This window comes from Alligator sinensis, unplaced genomic scaffold, assembly GCF_000455745.1.
Source record: "Alligator sinensis unplaced genomic scaffold, ASM45574v1 scaffold364_1, whole genome shotgun sequence".
NCBI classification, from domain to species: domain Eukaryota; kingdom Metazoa; phylum Chordata; order Crocodylia; family Alligatoridae; genus Alligator; species Alligator sinensis.
Genome location: NW_005842546.1, coordinates 897,029 through 916,779, shown reverse-complemented (window position 1 = coordinate 916,779; position 19,751 = coordinate 897,029). Strand labels below are relative to the sequence as shown.

Genomic DNA, 19,751 nt, shown 5'->3' with positions numbered 1-19,751 from the left:
GCAGGAAAAGGACTTGGGAAGGGTGTGAATGACACACCCTAGAAGCTCTTACTATTTCCCAAGCCTTTCCCTTCCCCACCTGTGCTTCTCCAGCGCCCAGAGCATGCCAGTGACTCATGTTTTGCTCACGCACCAGTTGCTGAGTAGGTGCAATGTACACCCCCTCCCTGCTTGAGCCTCACGCTGCTGCTTACCTCAGTGCTGGGTCAGGCAGAGGCATGTCGATTGTGGGCTCGTGTTTATAACAGCTCCGGGTTGGGCTTGGGTCACTGCAGGGAAGTGTGGGATCACAATCCACAGTCTCATGGGCCTTTAGGGCTGTGGGGTCTGAACAGAGTTGGCAACAACCCCTGGCATGGGCTCTTGACTTGCCCTCCAGATGGAGATGCTTCTGGGAGCTTCAGTCCATGGTCCCACTGAGGGTTTTGCATGAGGGTTGTGAACCCACCATTGCCCTCCATTCCTCGTGCAGTTGAGTACACAGGGCTAGACAAAAATAATGCCCCTTCAGGTGTTTCCCAGCTTGAGTTTCCTCACTGCTCGGGATTGGTGTCCAGGCCGGGGCAGGTGTCCTGGGGAGGCTCACAGTCTTCCTGAATAGCTCCTAACTTGCTTTCTGCACAGGGGAGTATTTCCAGTCCAGCTTGCCTTCTCTGATCATGCCTGGTCCTGCAGCTAACCGCAGCAGGAGTGCAAGTCTCTTCCCCGGCACTGCCCGTGCACCCCCGTGACGCTTCCCCTTTTGTCCTTATGAGTCCTTTTACGTCTCCCCATCAGCACTGGGGGTGTATTATGCTGTTTAGTCAGTTCTCTCCTCTCCTCGTAGAGAGGCCAGGGACACGGCTTCCCTGCTTAGCTTGCCTATTATCCAGCTGGGGTACAGGGGTAGGTAGATTCGACTCCATTGTGCCACCTCTGGAAGAATTGCAACACCTCCCATAGGCAGCCAGACTGGAGGCACCTCCCGAATTGCTGCAATCATGCAGCCGCTCCCTAGCTCTGCAAATCCACCAGAACTCGCATGCTGTATGTATTCAGGTTCCCCAGCTCATGCCAAGATGCCCTGAAAAGCTGGTGCCCACTTGTAGTGTCCCCTCCCCGTGGCCATCTGATACTTGTTAGGAGGCCTTTGTGAATGAGGTGGTTGGGTCTCATTCCTGCGGGTTTTGGACGAGTTGCCATGTAACGAAAGATGCTGCCTAAATAGGGCATGAGTTGGCCCTGTTGCTGGCAGCTTTGGCAGAGGACCAGGGACTGCTTGGGCCATCAAGACTGAATTCTCCCAGAAACGCCTTCCAGGTCAGGTGTGAGGCTCACAGAGGAAAACTGCTGTTCCTGGTCCCCAGAGAAAGGGCTGGAGGCTCTGGGGCTTGCGGTCCACCGCTCTGCTCTCTTAAGGAAGGGAAGGAAGTTTATATAGGTGTCAGCTGTCAATAGGAAGTGGGTGATTTTCCAAGCCTGGAGGGAGAAAGGGTTGAGAAAGGTGAGAAGGAATGGACACGTCTCACTCTTACCACGCTCAGGGGAACAGGGGAGCAGAACTCGCTAGCTCCTCACCACAATAGCTGTGTGCTGACCTGAGGTGCCTTCCTCAACTCACTGAGGCATTTACTTCAGAGGCGTCAGGACGGTGTATGCCCCAAAACAGTGACTGTTGCACAGAAGCTCTCCAGGGGTGGGGCTGGCACTGGAAGTGCATTGATATACTTGCTTCTCTGAAGTACCCAAAGTCTTGGAACAGGCCAGTACTAACTTTCCCATCACACCAAAAGACCCCATCGCTGCTACAGTCTGTTCCTGTTCTGTCACACCTGCCACCCAAATCTGACCTTCCCTGCAGCTGCATCTTCAGGCTGGTCCCTGAGTGCACTGAGAGCATAGAGCTAGAGGGGTACCACAGGCCCGTGCATGCAAGGTTAAGGGGACACGCCGGAGCACTCATCGGTTCTCCCAGCCCCATTCTTTACGAGCTGATTTTTGGCCTTGATCAGCTTCCTTGTTCCCGATGCAGGGTCCAGTGCCAAAGGGACCACTCCAGGATCTAATTGGAGCATGAAACGAAAACAAGCTTCATTTAATTGCCCCTGGCAAGTTGTCTCTGCTGTTTTCACAAGGGATTATTTCCTTGTTATCGTTTCTTGTCAAGCAGATTTGCAAGCTTCTCCTTCCGTGAAACAAGTGTACTTTGGTGGCACTGGTTATAGAGCTGCTGATGAGCGCCGGGCTTCTGGTGGGTGAGTTTGTGGGGGAGGTTTAGGATTTAAATATGGCACCCTCAAAATTGCAGGGGCTGCACTACTAGGCATGACGATACCTTTGGTTCCTGGGTTCTAGCGTAGGACCACCCAGCTGCATCGGTCTGGCCTGGCTTGGAAACCACGTGCCATCAGGAGCCCAGAGAGCCTGGCTCTTGTTTGCAAAGCTAGCACAGCAAGATCTAGGGATTGGGTGAGGTGCCTAATTATCAGCAGTTTTCTATTTTTAACTTTCTTGAGAGTTATTTTGCCTGCCCCGTTTTGAGATGCGACGAACAGTGATGTTAGACATTTATCATGAAGAAAAAAGCCATATATTACAGCCATACCAAGTGACATTTATCATGAAGAAAAAAGCCATATATTCCAGCCTTACCAAGGGCTAAATGTCAACGTTGGGCATTGCGGTGAGAACAATACGATTATACAGATAATCATGTGCTGGTTCTCGTTACAGAGTAGTTTGACTGGGGCTCTGAAGGGCATGGGTCAGGACTTTCTCAGCTGACTAATTAGGCGCAAATTGCATTGTGTTTTAGCACGTGTGCACGTATGGAAACAGCTAATTATGCTTTAACAGATGATGAATTTGCCAAAGCTTTTTGTGCACAGATCAGTGGGATTCAGTGTGCTGACCAGCGAGACCATAGTGATGATGATTTGTCCCGGTGACTAGTTAACCAGATTTCACTCTTCTCACCTGTTGTCTGATAGTTAAAGCAAAGGACTGGGAGCAGAGACTCTGTGGGTTTCTACCACTAGCCATCTGTGCAGGCCACCCTTCAGACCTCTGTTTTCCCAGTTGCGGTATTGAGATAATGACCCTGACCTGAGACTTATGCAGCAGTCACATGGGTTTAGGAAGCAAAATCTGCTGATAACTCTTTGCCCTTCTCTGCCTCCTGCTAACTAAGGCCTCTGGAGCATACCATAGACACAAAGGCATTCAGCCTCCCATTCCCAGTGTCCCCATTTCATCCAAGGACACTGCCTAGCAGCCTTGATTTAACACCCCCTCCCCCCCCAGCCTAGGAGTTGGTCCCACTAAGCTGTGCCGTTACCGACGGCTCCCCAAAGAGGGAGGCTCTCAGACCCGTGCCCCTTATCCTGCTCCAAGCGCCGAGTCTCCCTTCTGCTCGGTTGTCACTGGAGGCACCCAGCCTTGAGGGTCAGGGGAGTCCTCCCAGCGCCCGGACTCTCGGTTCCCAGCTCGCCGCCGGGCTGCACTGCGGACGTTCAGAAGCGTGTCCGACTCGGCTGCCAGACGGCCCCGCCAGGCCAGCGCTCCTCAGGGAGCTCGCCTGGGCTGCTGGCCTCTCCCCATGCTCAGTACTAACAGGAAATCTGATGTCTCCCCGATGCAGCAGTCCACGAAAACGCCTTCATCCTCTTTATTGCTTCGGCCTTGGGTCATATGCTCCTGACGTGCATACTGTGGCGAATGACTAAGAAACACACAGTAAGTCCCGAGGTACAGTAACCTTTCTCTTCTCTACTTCCATCGCTGCTGCTTCTGCAGGGTGTCGGGCGCTTGCCTGGTGGAGGGAAGGGTTTGTGGCTCTGTCTCTGTCCCTCTGTGGGTGTGAAAGGGCCGGGGCAGGCTGGCAAAACAGCGGGAACTACAGAGAATGAAAATCGTGCATCCGCCCACTTGACAAACGTCAATGGGGCATGGCTGAAGGCTTTCAGGGCCTGCCTTCTCCTCCTAAACTCTGGGCCACAGACCAGAGCCAGTGTTTAAGACGGCACCTGGTTAAGGTCTCCTGTGTCCAACTGTTTTCCCTCCCCTACTGCACTCGGTCTGTGGGGGTCTGCCTGCCTTTGAGGGGGGAGTCTGGTGGCTTTGCTGGCAGGGACCTGGTGTCTGGAGAAAGGGTGAAGCCTCCTGGTTTTGTACGGGGAAGCGGGGAAGGAACTCGCCACCTGAGGGCAGTGTTGGCCAAGCAACAACCTGTGCCCGGCCCTGCCGTAAACCCCGTTCCTAAGGATCTTGGAGTGGTTCCCCACTATCCGTACTCACTTTGCAGAGGACTCTTCAAAGGTGAAGAGCTGAGCTCATTTTCCAGCTGGTAAATGGAGGCACCGAGGGGACACAACTTGTTTGTGGTTTTTGTCCAGCCAGAAATAGAGCCCAGAACTTCCTTCTCACCTTCTGCCCTCAGCCCCGGATGTGCTTCTGCCCTCTCGTGCCGTCTGTACCCAGTGGGATGGTTGATTTAGATATGCAGGGAGCTTGGGGTGGACAGCGGCAGCGGTCCTTGAGACAGAAGTCCCCCCATAAGGTTCCTTGCTCCCATTCTCAAGAGCTGGGTGGACAGGGAGACCTGTAGATAGGTCCAGTAATGCAGCCACATCCTCCAGGCTGCGGTTGAGGCATGTGGATAGCAAGAAGCTTGTTCTGCAGTTGCAGAATAGAGGGCACTGTGCCGGGCGCCTTCCACCTGCAGGGGAATTTCGGGAGGTGTAGACAGCAGGGCTTGCCTGTGTTGCAGGGTGCTCAGAGCCCTGCGGGGTGGGGGTATAGACAGAGGTGACTGAGTGGCCCCTTCTCGGGACTGACCCCCTCCCTGGCTCGTTCACATTTTGCCTGGCCCGTGGGGATGCATGCGCAGTGTAGGGCGTGCTGTGCTTGGTGCCGTTGGCTGGGGTCGATACCCAATCTCCCAGTACCCAAGACCCTTGGGGTGTCTCCATAGGAGACACAAGGCGGGTCCCAAAGGGCCTTGCTCCCTGGGCTGGGCTCAACCTGGCCAAGCAGCCGGCAGCACCACGGAGGGCCTTGCTGCAGTGGGCATTGGGGTGCTGCCGGCTGCTTAGCCAGGCTGAGCCCAGAGCCCTTGTAGATACCTAGACATGGGGAGAGGCCAGAGCTGCCCTGGGCTGTGGCTGGGCTCAGGTACGTGAAGGGCTGCTTCTCCCCAGGGTTGGCACGGTGTCCGGCCCATGTTGCAGTGGCTCCCATCGCCTCTGCAGTGTGCCGGTTGTGCCTGGCTGGCTGGATGTGCAAGTCCCACCAGTTTAAATAGCTCGGAGCCTGGCTCTGGTCCTCCAGTTCACGGGAGGGGTTGCTGTCATCCTGCCCCCTGTGCCTGAGCAGCTGCAGCGCCGATTCAGGCCTTGCACTTAGCCATGCCAATTCAAGCGCTCATCAGCCAGGCTGGAGCATCCTTTGGCCTCCCCATGTTCCCACTCCGGGGGTCCTGGGGTTGCCACGGGTTGGCTTGGGCTGAGCCTGCTGCTGCCCCGCCTGCCACTTCCTCCTCCTGCCTTGGAAACCATCCTGCTGACTAGCTCTGCGCATCAGGGCCTGGACGAGGCGTGCCAGGGATGGACCCAGCCTCTGCTGAGCCCTCTGCTCCCTTCCAGCACAGGGTGGGGAAGCACTGAGAGTCGTCTTTGGAGCAGAGGAGCAGCACCGGCTTTGCCTGAGAGCTGGTGGGGACTGATGCTCCGGGTGGTTACGTGGCTTGGCCATGGTCTATGGAGCTAGCATAAGGACCTGGGCAGCCTGGCGCTGGTCTCCTGTACCTGCCAGCACCTGCGGTCCATCTCCTCTTCTGTCCCCATGTTTCTCTGGACCGCGTTGAGGGTTGCGAGCTGCTGGCTGCAGGCAGGTGGTGCTGTTGCTTTCCTGATAGAAGTCTCCTGGGACCCACGTGCTTCTCTACCCAATGCCGTTGAATTGGGGCAAAGGGAGCGGGGCTGCGGTGGAGTCTCCTGCCCTCTCCGATCAGTCGTGCCTCCAGCCCTGCTGCAAACGGGTCCCTCACGGCAAAACCTCATGGGGTTTTTTTGCCCCTCCCTTATTGTTTGGATATCTCAAGGCAGCCTGATTTGTGCAGGGACAGCCCCCCGCCTGCACACCAGCCTAGCAGGCCCCACCAGTGACATCCAGGGCTCTTGGCTCTGCCCAGCACCCTGCTGATGCCCTGGAGAAGGGTCACGTGCCCCCAGCTGTGCTGGGTGAAAGTATGGGGGGGGGGAGCCTCAGGCATCCAGTGCAGCAGGGTTTCTGGACGATGGGCTGAGGCCAGGGGTTGTGAGCCCCCAGGTGAGAGGAGCCGGGAGGGAGACGGAGCACCCAGCACGGCTCCAGGCTGCTCGGCGCCCTGCATGTTCCCCGCTGCATCTGCACCCAGGGCTTGGGCCCGTCTCTTACAGCATCAAGAGCATTTTGCGGCGGAGGGGGAGGGGAGGGGAACTCTGCCTGTCTGCAGCAAGCAGTGGCCTTGCAGCCTCCTCCTCTTCCTCCCTCCTCCTTGCAGAGCCGAGCTGCAGAGCGTCGAGGCTGGGCTGCCCGTCTCAGCAGTGATTAGAGACGCTGGGGCAGCAGTTGCTGACCCGGTGGGAAATTCTCAGCGTGGGAGTTGGGGGGGTGGGGTTATTTCGGGGCAGAGGCAAATGAAGTGTCGCGGGGGGTGATGTCAGCGCACCGCTCGCCCCTATCTCCTTTCCCGCCCCTGGGCTGGGCGCTTTGCTGGCCGCCTTCCTGCCACCTCCTTGCAGCCGGGCGGGGGAGTCCAGCGGAGGAGGAGGAAGGCAGTTTCCAGCAGGAAGGAAGCAGGGTAGCAAGCCCATTTGGGGCCCCAGGGAAGGGTTCCAGTTTAGCCCTACCCCCAACATGCAGCCCCACTGGTGGAAATCTTAATTACTAGCCAGTGTTATGCACCGGGAATGAGCCTGGTTTCATCCTGGCCTCCGTGCCCGAGTACTGAGCCCAGGGCCTGCAACTTGCGCCTTTGCTAAGCATGCAGAGCTGAGTCCAGGGGGCTCCCAAGAAGGTGTTTGTTCCCGTAGGTGACGGGCCGCGTGTCTCATTGATGGCTGCTGTCTTCTGTGTGTAGAGACCATCGGGAAGGGGCTCCAGAGAGGCTGGCATACGGGCCACAAGGGATCCTCCCCAGGTCTGTTTTCCAGGCCAATGCAGTGCTGGTTCGAGGCGGGGTGCAGCGCTTCGGCTGTCCCCGCGTTTGCACCACACGTGTGCCTGCGTGTGTGACAGGAATCTGTCGTCTTGCAAAAGCATTGCACTCTGCACGGCGTGTGTTGCAACCGCCTTTGAGCAAGGGCAGGAAGGCGCTGGGGAGTCTGCTCGCAATGGGGAAGTAGAAGTGCCAGCCACTGGCGTTCAGCGCCCAGCTGCGCTGCAGCAAAGCGGGGTGGGGGGTGGGAGGAAGTGGGCAGTGGCCAAAGAGGCAGAACGGGGCAGGAGAGAGCTGGGTGGAGGAGCAGGGGCACGGCCAGCAGCTTGGCCTCCATTGTGGGGGTGGGCAGGGCCCCTCTGACCCCAGGTGCTTGGGGGTGGCTGTGCAGAAGCCCCCCCTCTTCCATCGTTTCCCTGTTCCCAGGCTCAGCCTTGAGGGGAGTTGAAGCCAGCACCAGGAAGGGCACTGGGTTTGTGTCTCATCAACCTGCCCGTGCACACACCAGCCTCACTCATGGCAGCTGGCGTCGCTGGGCTCCGCGCTTTCCACCGTCCGATCCCCGGGCAGCTCCGGGCGCACAGTTATCTCGGGTCAGTTCCCTCAGCAGACCCATTTCACTGTCCCCTGTGCTGCGGCCTGGGCTCTCGGATGAAGCAGGTCGGGGTGGCATGAACGGGAGACGCCAGAGCAGCAGGCGGGTGGAGGTGCTGCCTCTCGTGTACAAGGTACACAGCCTTTCCCAAGGGTTTGGGTCCCCTGCTGTGAGGTCAGCATAGCTGAGCTTCCCCCTGCTTTTGCATTTGGGGGTTGCCTTGACTTGCTCATTTCTACGCTGCTTTTAAGCACTTAACCGTGTCCATCCCCAGAGGTGGCGGGCAGAGCAGTTCCTAGCATTCGTGTTTGCATTGGTGCCTTGGACCAGCAACGCGTAAGATAATCATTCGCCTCAAAGCTGCATTGCGAGGGGTGCTGGGTGACCCTTTTCCGCCTCTGATCAGGCCCTCGGCTCACCTGGCGCTTGCAGGGAGCACGGTCCGTGCAGTCTATGTACGTGGCTGTCGCCCCCCACCCCTGGGCTCGCCGTCAGCAAGCGGGTTTGCACCATTCGCACTAGCGAGGCTGAAGCTGTTAGCTGGTTTCGGAGCCAGGAGAGGCTGCCCCAAATCATGAGCACGCTCACACCCTCCCCCAGATTAACCTCCCTCGCGCCTCCAGCATGCACAGAGCTCCGCGAGTGCAGAGCACAGCTGCTGCTGCTGCTGCTGCTGGTCACTCGGAGGAGCCAGCTATAAATATCCACAAACTTTGTTCTCAGCCCAGGGGCTGCACTTGTCCCCGCATGGGAACCTCAGATGTGGCTCTGAAGCAGAGCACGCACATGCTGAGCTGGGGACACAGCCCTGTGCAGTGTGGAGGTCTCGGATACGGTCCCAGGATGCTGCAAGTCCTGATAGCAGCACATTTCTGGGGGGAAAGCCTCTGAAGGAAAAGGTCCTTGAAAAGTGTAGGGGAAAAGGGTTAATAGCTTCCCTCTGCAGGGCTCTGAGGGCTCTTCCCTGCTCTGGGGCTGGCGTGGGGGGGGAAAGCAATCGCTGCTGCCCACTCAGAGATACTATGTGCTTTGCAAACACTCTCTGAGTCTCCCATCCCCAGCAAAGTGGGGACTGTGCCCACTCCACAGACCAGTTCACTGAGGCAGGGAGGAGCCGGATGACCAGCTCAGGGTCTCACGAGTCCCAGCTGGGCTGTCGGGTCTTTTCCAGGTCCTGGGGGAGTACGAGCCAAGCCTTGCTGGGGAGAACTGGATGGCTGAGTGGATGGTAGAAGATACCTGGAGAGGCTTAAGAGTCTGCAGGGGCTGGCTGTGGAGGGCGGGGGTGTTGTGGAGGAAGCTCTGGCTGCTGCCTGAATCCTGAGCGCACAGGTCATGCATCGCCTCAAGGCTGGCAACCGTCTGCCTGACTAAATAGAGGGGCTGGGGCTTCCCAGGCCAGACACCCCTGATGTGCCCCAGGCAGCTCGCCGGAGACAGCCAGGCCCAGCCGTGCTTCTCAGCAGGCCGTGCTCCACGCTGAGCCCGAGGCGTCGGGCTGCGCTAGTCCCAGCACCGGCTTCAGGGCTGGAGTCCCCTCTGTAGGCATGCCCTTGACCTTGGGGACGGGGCTGGAGGCAGGGGTCTTTGCAGCTCAGGCTGTCTCGGGGGTTAGAGCTTTCCCTGACGCTTGTTGCAGCCGGAGCCAGAGCAGGTCTTAGAGGCCGTGACGGGCTCCTGCATCCTCCCAGAGACCTCCGTACCTGCTGCAGGGATGTGGGGAGCAACCAGCGCCCCTGGCCGAGCAGCCGGCGGGCGCCGGGATCAAAGGGGCGCGGGCTGCAGCTCGTCTCCCCGGCGCGGGAGTGCAGCACTGCTGTTTGCTCTCGCGCGCTCTTCCACCTGCATGAAAACAAGGTGGTTGGTGATCTGCTTTTTCCTGTGCAAGAGTTGACATAACAGCCTCTCCCGCCCAGGCTCGTTTCCCACGCAGGCCCGGGCACCAGGGCAGGTTTGCCGTGACACGGCATCCTCCCGCGGGCTTTGGCAGGGCCAGGCTGGAGCCAGCGAGCGTTTCCTCCGCTTGCTGGAGAGCAGCAGTGGTGCCATCTGGCCTGCTCGCCGCACAACAGCTGGAGAGGAGGCCCAATGGGTGTCCCCCGGCCAGGTGTGGGCAGAGGCTGGCCTTGGGTAGGGCAGGGGTTAAGAGCTGGGTTTCCTAAGCTGCTTGCTCCTCTTTTTCGTGGCGGGCAAACGGAGCGTCAGGGGCCTTGGCTGAGCCCCGCCACGGTGCCCCAGCTGGTCCAGCCCCTCTGTCAGGCCGGGCAGGCTGTGTCCATTGCAGGCCCGTATCAGACCGTCCCCGCTGGGAAGCGCTCCTCACCTCCACCTGCAGGGGGAGGCAGGGTGCGGGAGGGTGATGTGTCTTGCCCAAGGCCATGTGGGGAGGCAGTGGCAGGGCTGGGGGTCGAGCCCCAGCTGCCTGCATCCCCAGCTGGGGTGTGAGCCATGGCGCGGCTGGGGCCCGAGCCCCAGCTGCCTGCATCCCCAGCTGGGGTGTGAGCCATGGCGCTGGCCCTCCCCTCTGGGTTTTCCTCCGGCGACAGCCTGTTCCCATGCTGCTCTTGGCGCCTACCCAGTCGCGCTTTCGCTGGGGTGATGGAAACTGCTGGGGCGGCTGGCAGCTTCCTCCTTCTCACCGGCCCCGGGGGAGCAAAGTTTCTGCAGCGTCAGACTGGGGGAAACCCCCCTCCCACTGCCCAGGAGCAGGGGTAAGAAGGAGCCTTTCCCCTCTGGCCTTTGCCCTTGTCATCCTGCCCAGGACGCAGGCTCCTTGTCCAGCCCCAGCTTTGCTGCCCACACTGAGGGCAGGGGTGTAGCTCCAAACCCAGCTCCAGCCTGGGGCCTATGGCTCCCATCCCTTCTCCCAGCCGATGCTATGGGGAAGTGACTGCCCAAGTGTTTGCCTAGGGCTTTGCGCCTGTGGGCAGCTTTTGGGGGGAGAGGGAAGGGGGGACCCGATGCAGGAGCATTGGGGGCAGGAGGTGCACAGAAGGGAGCCTTCTCACTCCCATACAGGGGTGGAGGGAGCACTGGATGGACCCCAGGATGCCTCTGCTTGGTGGCTCTGGGACCCTTTCTGTTGGCAGAAAAGCAGGAGAGCCTGGTCCAGGAGCCACCAATGGCCTGTGGCATAGGACAGGCAGGATCCTGAGAACGGACAGGTCCCGAACTGCCTTGGGCTTCCCTGAAGCCAGGAGCAGCCCCATAAACAGCAGCTGCCTGGCACGGACCATCCTTGCCAGGTGGTCTGTGCAGCTATTGAGGGCCCGACGGGTTCTGCGCTGGGTGATTTGAGCTGGGGCAAACCCTGTGGTTTCCTCCTGGGCTGGGCATGTCCGTGTGTGCAGGTAGCAGAGGGCCTGCAGCACGTGGTGGGCGTGTGCGTACGTGGGCAAGGTAGCAGAAGGCCTAGGGCACATGGCCGAGCAGATCTGACAGAGAGCACCTGTCACAGTGCCAGCCTGTGCATTTCATCCCTGTTTAGCAGGGTAGAATAAGTGACTTGCCAAAGGCCACCTGGTGAGCAGGTGTCGGGGCAGGGTTGAACCCAGGCAGCCCTGTCTCTGAGCCCACTGTGGCCAGCGTGGAGACAGACAACCCTGCATTTTGGCCTGGTGGGGCAATAGGTGCTGGGAAGGTACATTGGTTGCAGGGGGAATCTGCCAGCTGTCTGGCACGGAGGAGCTGCCTTTGAGTGTGGGGCTTTCCCTGCCATGCCGTGCCAGCAGCTGGCGGGGCCTGTTCCCCCGATGTTGGAGGCTCACAGGCTGGGGTTATGGGTTGCAATGTGGCTGCTGTGGCATGGACCGCTCTCAGGGGCTGGGCCTCCAGGCTTGCAAGTGACCCTGTTCCCTCGCTCTCTTCCAGGAGCGCAAGTCCTACAGGTGGAAGCTGCTGTTGTTCGTCTTCAACCTCTTCACTTTCACCCTGGCCGTGTGCGTCTACTTCCACCACAACTGGTACTGCCAGCCCGGAGGTAATGGCCCTGACCCTGGCCTTGTGTGTGTGCAGCGCTTGGCTTACTCGGTCACCCTGTTGGCCTGCCCTGCTGGCATCCAGCCCCCAGCCTGGAGCCCTGCCCGGGTCAGCCTGCTCGCAGGGCCTGGCCTCGGTGAAAGTGGCTAGGTGAGAGGCCGGTGCTGGTGGCAGCAATGGGCAGAGACTCCCGATTCATTTCGGGTAGGCCTCCTGCCGGGCCCTGGAAGGAGGCAGTTACAGCTCCCTTCCCAGCACGGCCCGGGTTTGAAATAGGCCCTCTGGAAAGGAGAGTGTCTTGCTACCCTCTCCAGGCTCCTCGATGAGAGGGACAGGGTCTCACTTGCCTTCAGTCGCCTCATCTTGTGACCCTGAGGAGGGAGACGTTCTGCGACGAGGCTGTCTCCCCGGCCGACATTGCACTGACGTCCCCTTCATCCCCTTGTCTTTCCTTCCTCCCCCAGCCTACACCATCTTTGCCTTCCTGGAGTACCTGGTGGTCCTCTCCAACATGGCCTTCCACATGACGGCCTTCTGGGACTTCGGCAACAAGGAGCTGGTGGTCAGCTCGGTGCCGGAGGACAAGCACTTCTAGCTGACGCTTCCCGCCCGACAACCGCACTGTCCGCACCCACGATGACCATGGGACTCCTACTGCCGTGCTGAGCAGCGGGCGTCCGGGGAGAGCCCTGGCGTGACAGGAGAACAAAGAGGGCATTCAGGCTGCGTCTCTGGCAGGCTTGCGGCACCGCTGTGTTTGCGATGGTGAATGGCGCCTCCAAACAGCCGGCTGGGGCAGGGGGTTGTGCCTGCCCGAAAGACGCTGCTCAGACCCGTCGCTGCATCTGAGCCTCTGCAACAACATTGCAAGCGTGGAACAATCGCGGCCCCAATTGAAGGACAGAGCCGGGTGCTGGCTGGGAATCCTCCGTGAGCGTGGTTTGCTGCTTGGAGCTGCCTGCCTACCAGCTCTCAGCCTGTCCAAGGTCCCCTCTCTGGGCCGTGGCGGGGAAGAAAGCTGGAGGAAACCTCCTGCAAGGAAGGACTGTCTGCTTGTGGGGTCTCAAGGCCCTGGCCGGCACCTCCGGGAAGGGCCTGACCTTGGCATCATCCTGGTCTCGCCAACATCCTCACCCGCATCCCCCTCGCTGCTCTCCTGAGCTTCCAGGCCAAGTTATGGGCAGCCGGGGGCTGGATCCCCCGTGCACCCTGTGTTCGCTCTGCCGGGCTGAGTGAAGCAGCTCTTGCCCCAGGTTGGAGCCCAGTTGGTAGGGGAGGAGCAGCTGGACTATTTAGAGGGGAATCAGCTATAGCACCACCGACCCTCCTCCTCCTGACCACCTCCCTCGCCCCTGCTCCCGTGAGTTCAGCACAGGTGGGAAGGGCCGGGCACAAGCCCCAGTGCCGACCCCTCCGGCTGCCCCACCACTGTGCCTTGTGGGGCCACGTCTGGCTGATGCCCAGCAGCGAGGTGGGGGCTTGGCGATGGCTCCTGAGGTCTGCGTGCACCGTACCAATGCATCACTGAATTTTGACAGCTTCCGGCTCCACCTGCGTGGCCACCCTCTCCCAGCCTCCCTCCAGCAGCTGTATCACCTGGAGCTGAATGCCCCAGGTACATCACCCCTCGGATGTTTTGCACCAGGGCCCTGCTGATCAGGACAAAGTGACCCTACGGCAGGGCACTAAAGGGCCGGAGCTAGCCCCAGCAGCTCAGCAAAGCAGAGGGCTGGGAGCCAAGCCGGTTACTGCCCACGGGCTCTGGGTGCCAGGTTTCCAGGGACTTCCAGGCACGAGGAGGAGAGCATGGAAAGGATGGGTCAGAGGGCCAGAGTGGTGGGTGCATAGCTGAGGGACCAAACATGCTGGTTTAGGCCTCGTGCCAGCAGCAGGCCTTGGTCCAGGGCCCTGGGCCACCTGCAGTGGGGTGGCGAGGCATGAGTCCAGACACGTGTGGAGCCCACGTTGGCCAGGCGTGGCATAGGTAAACCCCTGGTTTGCTGCATCCAGCTGGCTAGGAGCTAGCAGGGGGTTCCCTCCATGCACCCTTCTCTTGACCCACACTGCCAGACCCCAGCGGGCAGCCCCTTGGTGAGGGCACGGGCTGTCAGGAGAAGCTCAAGCTAGAGAAGCCTCCTTCAGCACAGCAGCCAGGGGATAGGAGGGGTCTGGCCAGGGCAGCAGCAGACGGAGCAGGGACACCCGGTACATGTAGGGGCAGACGCAGGACCTGTTTTGGAGGACCCAGGGCTGATTGAGGTGGCCCAAGCACTGACTGCAGCACAGACAGGACACAGTCCCCTTCTCTGGCAGGTCGATGGGTGCCTGCCCCCTGCCCCGTCTGACTCCGGGGAGCCTCTGAGACCGCTCAGAGAGAGGGGAGACTCCCACCGGGCCGGGCCGCTCCCGAGCCCAGCAAGCACAAGGCCACCCCAGCTGTCTGCCCAGCACTGATTGCAGCCGGGGCTCCCAGCAGCTCGCTGGACCGCGGCGCGCGCCCTGCATGCACAGCCCTGTCGGCACTCTGCTTTCCCTGCCTAGTTGGTGTGCGTGTGCGTGTGCGTGTGTGTGTGTGTGCGCGTGTGCCTGGCCTGCGTGCCCCTTGTACAGCCAGATGTATATTTTGCAAGGATGCAATAAAGCACTGAGTATTTTTGTGAGCTCCTTCGCAGGCTGCTTGGGTTGGCGGTGGTGGCTCCCTGCCCCGGGGTCCATGAGGTCCCACGTGGGGCTCCCACCAACGATGGTGCACCCCCATAGTGGCTCAGCCATCCCCCCACCCATGCCGTGGGGCAGAGGAAGGGGTTAATCGCGGCTGGGTGCCAGCGCCCTGCTCTCCCCGTGCCTGGGTCTCCCTCCCCTCCAGGCTGCCACACTGGCCCCATTGTGGCTCCCACCCGCTGCCCCGGGGCACAACCTTCCCGGCACTTGGCCTGGCTCGGGGCTGGAAGGCAGCATGGCTCAGGGCGGGGGGGGACCTTTGGCCCCATGCCACCGCCTCGCACACAGGCCCCTTGTTGGGGAGCCGCCTCTGTCCCACCCTCCGCAGACACCCATTGTCCAGGCTTCCTTGGCTGGCGCCTTGATGGGGGCCTCGCTGCCCCCCATGGGGCAGACTGGGGGTACGGGGCAGGGAAGAGGAGGAGGATGAGGGTGCGAAGGGCAGGGGGAAGCACGTGCCCAGGACATGGGGTCCCCAGGGCGAGCGCGTCCCACCTGGGCCTGTGTCCTGCCGGGGACCCAAGCACCCCGGCCCCATGCCCAGATGGGGATGGGCACTGGGGTCCATCGTGGCCTGACTCCAGGATGGGACATCAGGGGCGGCTCTCCTGACTGCCCGGGTGGGATCCAGGCCCTGGCAGCCAGGACTCCTGGGTTGCAAAGGGCCGCACCGGCTGGCCAGCGCCGTGCCTCAGTTTCCCTTCCTGCTAGCATGTGCCTGCGGGGCTTGGCCTGAGCCGTCCGGGAGGCATTGAAGCCCCCCACCCCGCAGCTGGCCATGACCTCATCTCTGGATGCTGGAAATGGGCAAACCCAGTGAGGTCATGGGAGCCGCTCCCCGCCGGCCCCCCTCACCCTCCCTTGCCAGCATCCCAGCCCTGCCGCTTCCGGGCAGGTGTGGCAGGGCCCAGAGGCCGTGGTGATGGGCAGCAGCATAACGGTAGCTTCCTTGAGGCTTTCCTCTCTCCTCCTGCGCTGACAGGGGTGCAGAGCTGGGCCATCCACAAGGATCCCTGTCTCAGCTGCCCCACCCCTCGCCTGAGAGCCTAGCACCGAGGTACAACTGGGGAAACTGAGGCACAAGGCATCCCGGAGGGAGTCAAGGCCGGGCAGAGATGGATCCAGGTCTTCAGACCCTGCCGTAGCCCCACTGCCGGGAGCGAGGGGTGGCACGTGGTGTTGCCAGCCCTGCCCTGGGCTGGAAGGGAGCACCAGTCCGCTCCGCACGCAGATCCAGCGCTCTCCCGCCCCGGCTCAGCCCCACTCCCCTGGGCCGATTTGCTAGTGAAATCCCTTGGCCCCGGGAACAATGAGGTTCTGTTGCCCGGAGCCACCGGACAAAGGGCTCCTTGCATTGCCGAGCAGGGGCGGGACGGAGCCGGGGCCCTGCAATGCAGGGCCCAGCTGGCTCGGGGCCAGGCCAAGCCAGCACGCGCCTCCTGCCCACGGGCAGGAGACGGCTCCTGCCCGCGGCGCTGGGTGGCTGGAGTCCAGCCCCCAGCATGGGGAAGGAGGGCAAAGTGATGCACCCAGGGGCATCCGCCGGGTCAGTGGCAGAGCTGGGGGAGTGTGACATGCCACACTCCCGTCTCCCCTCTTGGCCCTGCCCACAGCTCCCTGCTTAGCAAAGCTGAACTCGGCCCCAGGGGAGATGCAAGCCCAGGGACCCTCTGTCCAGCCCGGCTAGGGGCAGATGCCCCAGCTGGGTCTCTACAGCTCGCCATCCTCGACCAGGCTGGGGTGAGATTCCTCCATGCCTGGCAGAGGGGCCGTGGGCGGGCAGGGCACGGCGCCAAGCCCCAGGCAGATTAAATTCCTGTGTGTGTGGAAACCCAGCCGGTCAAGGCTGCTGCCTCCTCAGCAGATCTGAGGAAGGGGTGTCCAGCCCCGGCCTCCGGGCTCCTCCAGCACCAGTTAACCCCCCACTCCCAGGGCTGCAGTGGGAAGGGCAGCCTGCAGGCAAAGGGAGCTGGCCAGGGCTGCTCAGCCAGGCAGTAGCAGAGGCCACGTGGGTGCGGGGTGTCTTGACACCCACCGGGTTCTCCTGGAGCCGAGGCTGTCCCATCTGGCCGAGGCACGGGTAGGCACTGAGGGGGATTTGCTCAGCGCCGCACAGGACCAGGCCCCAGGCTCGCACCCAGGGCTGGGTTTGCTGATGCTCCGCGGTCAGGGGAGAGGAGCAAGGAGCCACCAGGCACGGAGACACCGGGCAAATCCGTTTATTAAGGACAAGCAAAGTGGAAGGCACCGATCTCGCCCCGCTCGCGAGCTCCTCCCGGCGCAGCACCGGCGAGGAGATCGGGAGCCGCATGCATTGCTCCTGCCCGAGCGACTGCTCCAGCCACGTCCTTGGCATGGGGACAGGGAGCTCCCGGTCATCACCCCTGCTGCCCCGCACCGGGGCTGACCCATGGGCATCGTGCATGGCTTCTCAGCGCCCCGGCACCCTGCTGCCCCCTCCGCCCCACCTGGAGCGGGCATCACAGGGAAGGCAGCCTCCTCCATCACCGCACCAGGATGGACGTGAAGGGCCTGGGGGCTGGAGCCACGACCTCTTCCCTCCTCCTGCTGCCAATCCCAAGGCAGGCAACAGCTTCCCCTCTCCCCGTCATCCAAGAGGATGAAGCCGAGGACGCCCCACCAGGCCTTTCCCTTCTGTATCGGGGGGGCTGATAACGCTCCAGGAGCCTGATCCTGCTTCGTGCTGAGCCTGGCAGCGGGGATCCAAGGGCGCAGCGAGACGGGGATCTGGCTAGTACCGTGGGAGGCTCCAGGCTGGTGGCCGCCCCGAGACGCAGCCGGAGGCAGCGGGGCTGCGCTGGTCCCCGGACGTCAGGATGCACAGCCGCTCTGCTGGGCAGCACTGGCCTCTTAAATCAGGAGCAGGACCACAGCATGGAGCAGGGGAGCCAGGGAAGCCGGCAGCTTGCGACGGTCGTTGGGTCCCAGGAGGAGGGTCCGCGGCGGGAGCTCATCCAGGGTCTCTGCGTGCGAGCCCAGAAGCGCCGGGGTACAGCAAGGAACCGGTCGCTGGCCAGACTCCAGCCCTCGTGTCTTGGGAAGGGGCCATTTCAGCGCCGTCAGAACAAGCCGCGTGCGGGTAAAAAGCCCCAGAGACGGCGCTCGGAGAAAGCCTTTCCGACGCGGCGAGAACGGAGGTGCCCGAGAGCCGTCGCTCTCCAACCAGTGCTGCCGCAACACCGAACCCGCACCCGTTAGCCGGCGGCAGGGCAGGGCAGGGCTTCTCTGGGTGTCGGGCCCGAACTCGGATCCTGCTTTCCTGCGGTCCCGATAAGGCGTGGGACGAGACGAGGGACGCGGGGCAGGTGGTGTCAGTTGGCTCGAGGGCTGCCTTCGCGGGGCAGTGGGGTCGTAAGGCACTGGTTTCCTTCCGGCCAGGCTGAGCTGCAAGGCTCGGGCATGGAGGGGCTGTCCTGGGCTTCACCCCAGAGGAGAGGGGGGGAGCCAGGGGACGGGACCCCCCGAGAAACGGGACCTGAGACAACTTCGGCATCAGTGCAAACGTGGGCTTTATTATTATCGCTAACAGCCGTGGGTTCGTGGTACCCGGGCGGGGAGCTGCTCCTGAACGGGAAGGCCGCGCGGCGGGAGGCGGACGGGAAAGGGGGAGGCGGGCAGTCCTGGCCGCACCCTGCGCTCGGGGCTGTACATTCTGGCGTCGCGAGAGGCAGCAGGGCCAAGACGAGGTTTCTCAGGTGTCTCTCCGATCCCCCCCACCCCCCAAGTCTCCCCCTTCACAAGAGGACGCAGGACTTTTTGGGCTTGGCCGGGGCGGGGTTGAGGACGGCCCGCACGGCCTCCGTGAAGACGTCCTTGATGCCTTCCTGGTTGAGAGCGGAGCACTCCAGGTACTTGACGGCGTGGATCTGCTTGGAGAGGGTGATGCCTTGCTGGGTGGTGACGGGCGCCTGGTTCTGCTCCTTCAGCTTCTTCATGGTCTCAGGGTTGTTCCTCAGATCCTTCTTGGTGCCCACGAGGAGGATGGGCACGTTGGGGCAGTGGTGGCACACCTCCGGGTACCACTTGTGCTTCACGTTCTCGTAGGAGGGCGGGCTGGCGATGGAGAAGCAGATGATGAAGACGTTGGTCTGCGGGTAGGACAGCGTCCGGAGGCGGTCGTACTCCTCCTGGCCGGCCGTGTCCCACAGGTTGAGGTTAATAGTCCTGCCGTCCACCGTGTTCTGGGCGCTGTAGTTGTCGAACACGGTGGGGATGTACTCCTTGGGGAAGGCGTTGGTCGTGTAACAGATCAGCAGGCAGGTCTTGCCCACCGCTCCGTCGCCCACCACCACGCACTTGATGCTCTGCATCCCGGCGGCTCGGCGTCCCTCGCTTCCGTCTCAGCGGCCTGCGGACAAGACGGACAAGGGTTTATCCCAGATCTCAGCAAAAACTTCTGCCCCGTTAGAGGGGTGAGGAATGGACGCCCGGGGGAGCGGTGGGCTCTCCATCACCGCGGAGGCTGGACAACCACGGGTCGGGGATGATCTAGGGGCAGCGATGCCTGTGCTCTGCTATGGGGATTTTCCAGACTTCTGGGCTTTGCTGGTTGTCCCTTCCCCTGTTACTGCTCCAGGTGTCAGGCGGGGTTTAAGCCTGAAGCAGCATCTCACCACTAAGATGATGCTGTTTTACTTCCACCTCCTCTGCCCCCTGCCCTCTCCCCAGCTTTGCTGTGCAGAGCCGGGAGGGTCTCAGGAGGCATCGCTGCCCAGCATCGTCGCATCTCCTCTGAGCCCAGGGGATCCAAGGGTGCATTTGTGGAGATAAATGTGCATAATAATTACAACAATACAGGCCAGGTTAACCGCCAGGCAGGAAGCTCAGCCCCCAAGGGCCTCAGCACATCTGCACCGGGGCCAGACTGGAGAGCGTAGGTGCCAAGACACCCCTGGGACAGGCGCCCATGGGGGGGGAAGTCTCGGCCTGGGCGGGGGGGTGGCGATGGTACCCGATCCCTGGATGCTGGGCAGACAGACAGGTGCTGTGCTTGCAGGGAAAAGAGCTGAAGTTGCATCTGTGGAGGAGCAAGGCCCCTTCTCATCCCTAAGTGACTTATCCCCATCCAACATCACAAAAATCCTAGAGCAACGGTCCCCACCCCCAGCGTCTCTGAGGGCGGCTTAAAACCACCCTGACACGTGCAGCAGAAACAGGGAAAGGACAGCCAGCAAGGCCCAGCAACCTGGGAAGCCCGCACCGCGGCACGCAGGCACGGCTGCTCCCGCGCCTCGCGGAAAGCCCATGGGACGAGGCAGC

The 19,751-nt window shown here is 61.6% G+C and overlaps 2 protein-coding genes across 5 annotated transcripts in view; one reads left to right on the top strand and one right to left on the bottom strand.

The window, feature by feature from the left end:
* The window catches only part of PGAP2 (post-GPI attachment to proteins 2), a 19,514-nt gene extending 4,933 nt beyond the window's left edge, over nucleotides 1–14,581 (top strand). For 3 of the 4 annotated variants that reach the window (XM_025213781.1, XM_006032075.3, XM_014523929.2), the window contains 3 exons: nucleotides 3,620–3,726; nucleotides 11,643–11,751; nucleotides 12,215–14,579. In XM_025213781.1, coding sequence (XP_025069566.1) covers nucleotides 3,620–3,726; nucleotides 11,643–11,751; nucleotides 12,215–12,345 — 347 coding nt within the window. In that variant the 3' untranslated portion in view covers nucleotides 12,346–14,579. Of the gene's footprint in view, nucleotides 1–3,619; nucleotides 3,727–11,642; nucleotides 11,752–12,214 lie in introns of all 4 variants that reach the window. The other variant, XM_014523930.2, reaches the window with a different exon arrangement.
* A 2,099-nt stretch (nucleotides 14,582–16,680) lies between these two features.
* Nucleotides 16,681–19,751, bottom strand: part of RHOG (ras homolog family member G) — a 32,862-nt gene continuing 29,791 nt past the window's right edge. The window contains exon 2 of the mRNA XM_006032074.2: nucleotides 16,681–18,840. Coding sequence (XP_006032136.1) covers nucleotides 18,227–18,802 — 576 coding nt within the window. The 5' untranslated portion in view covers nucleotides 18,803–18,840 and the 3' untranslated portion in view covers nucleotides 16,681–18,226. The remainder of the gene's footprint in view (nucleotides 18,841–19,751) is intronic.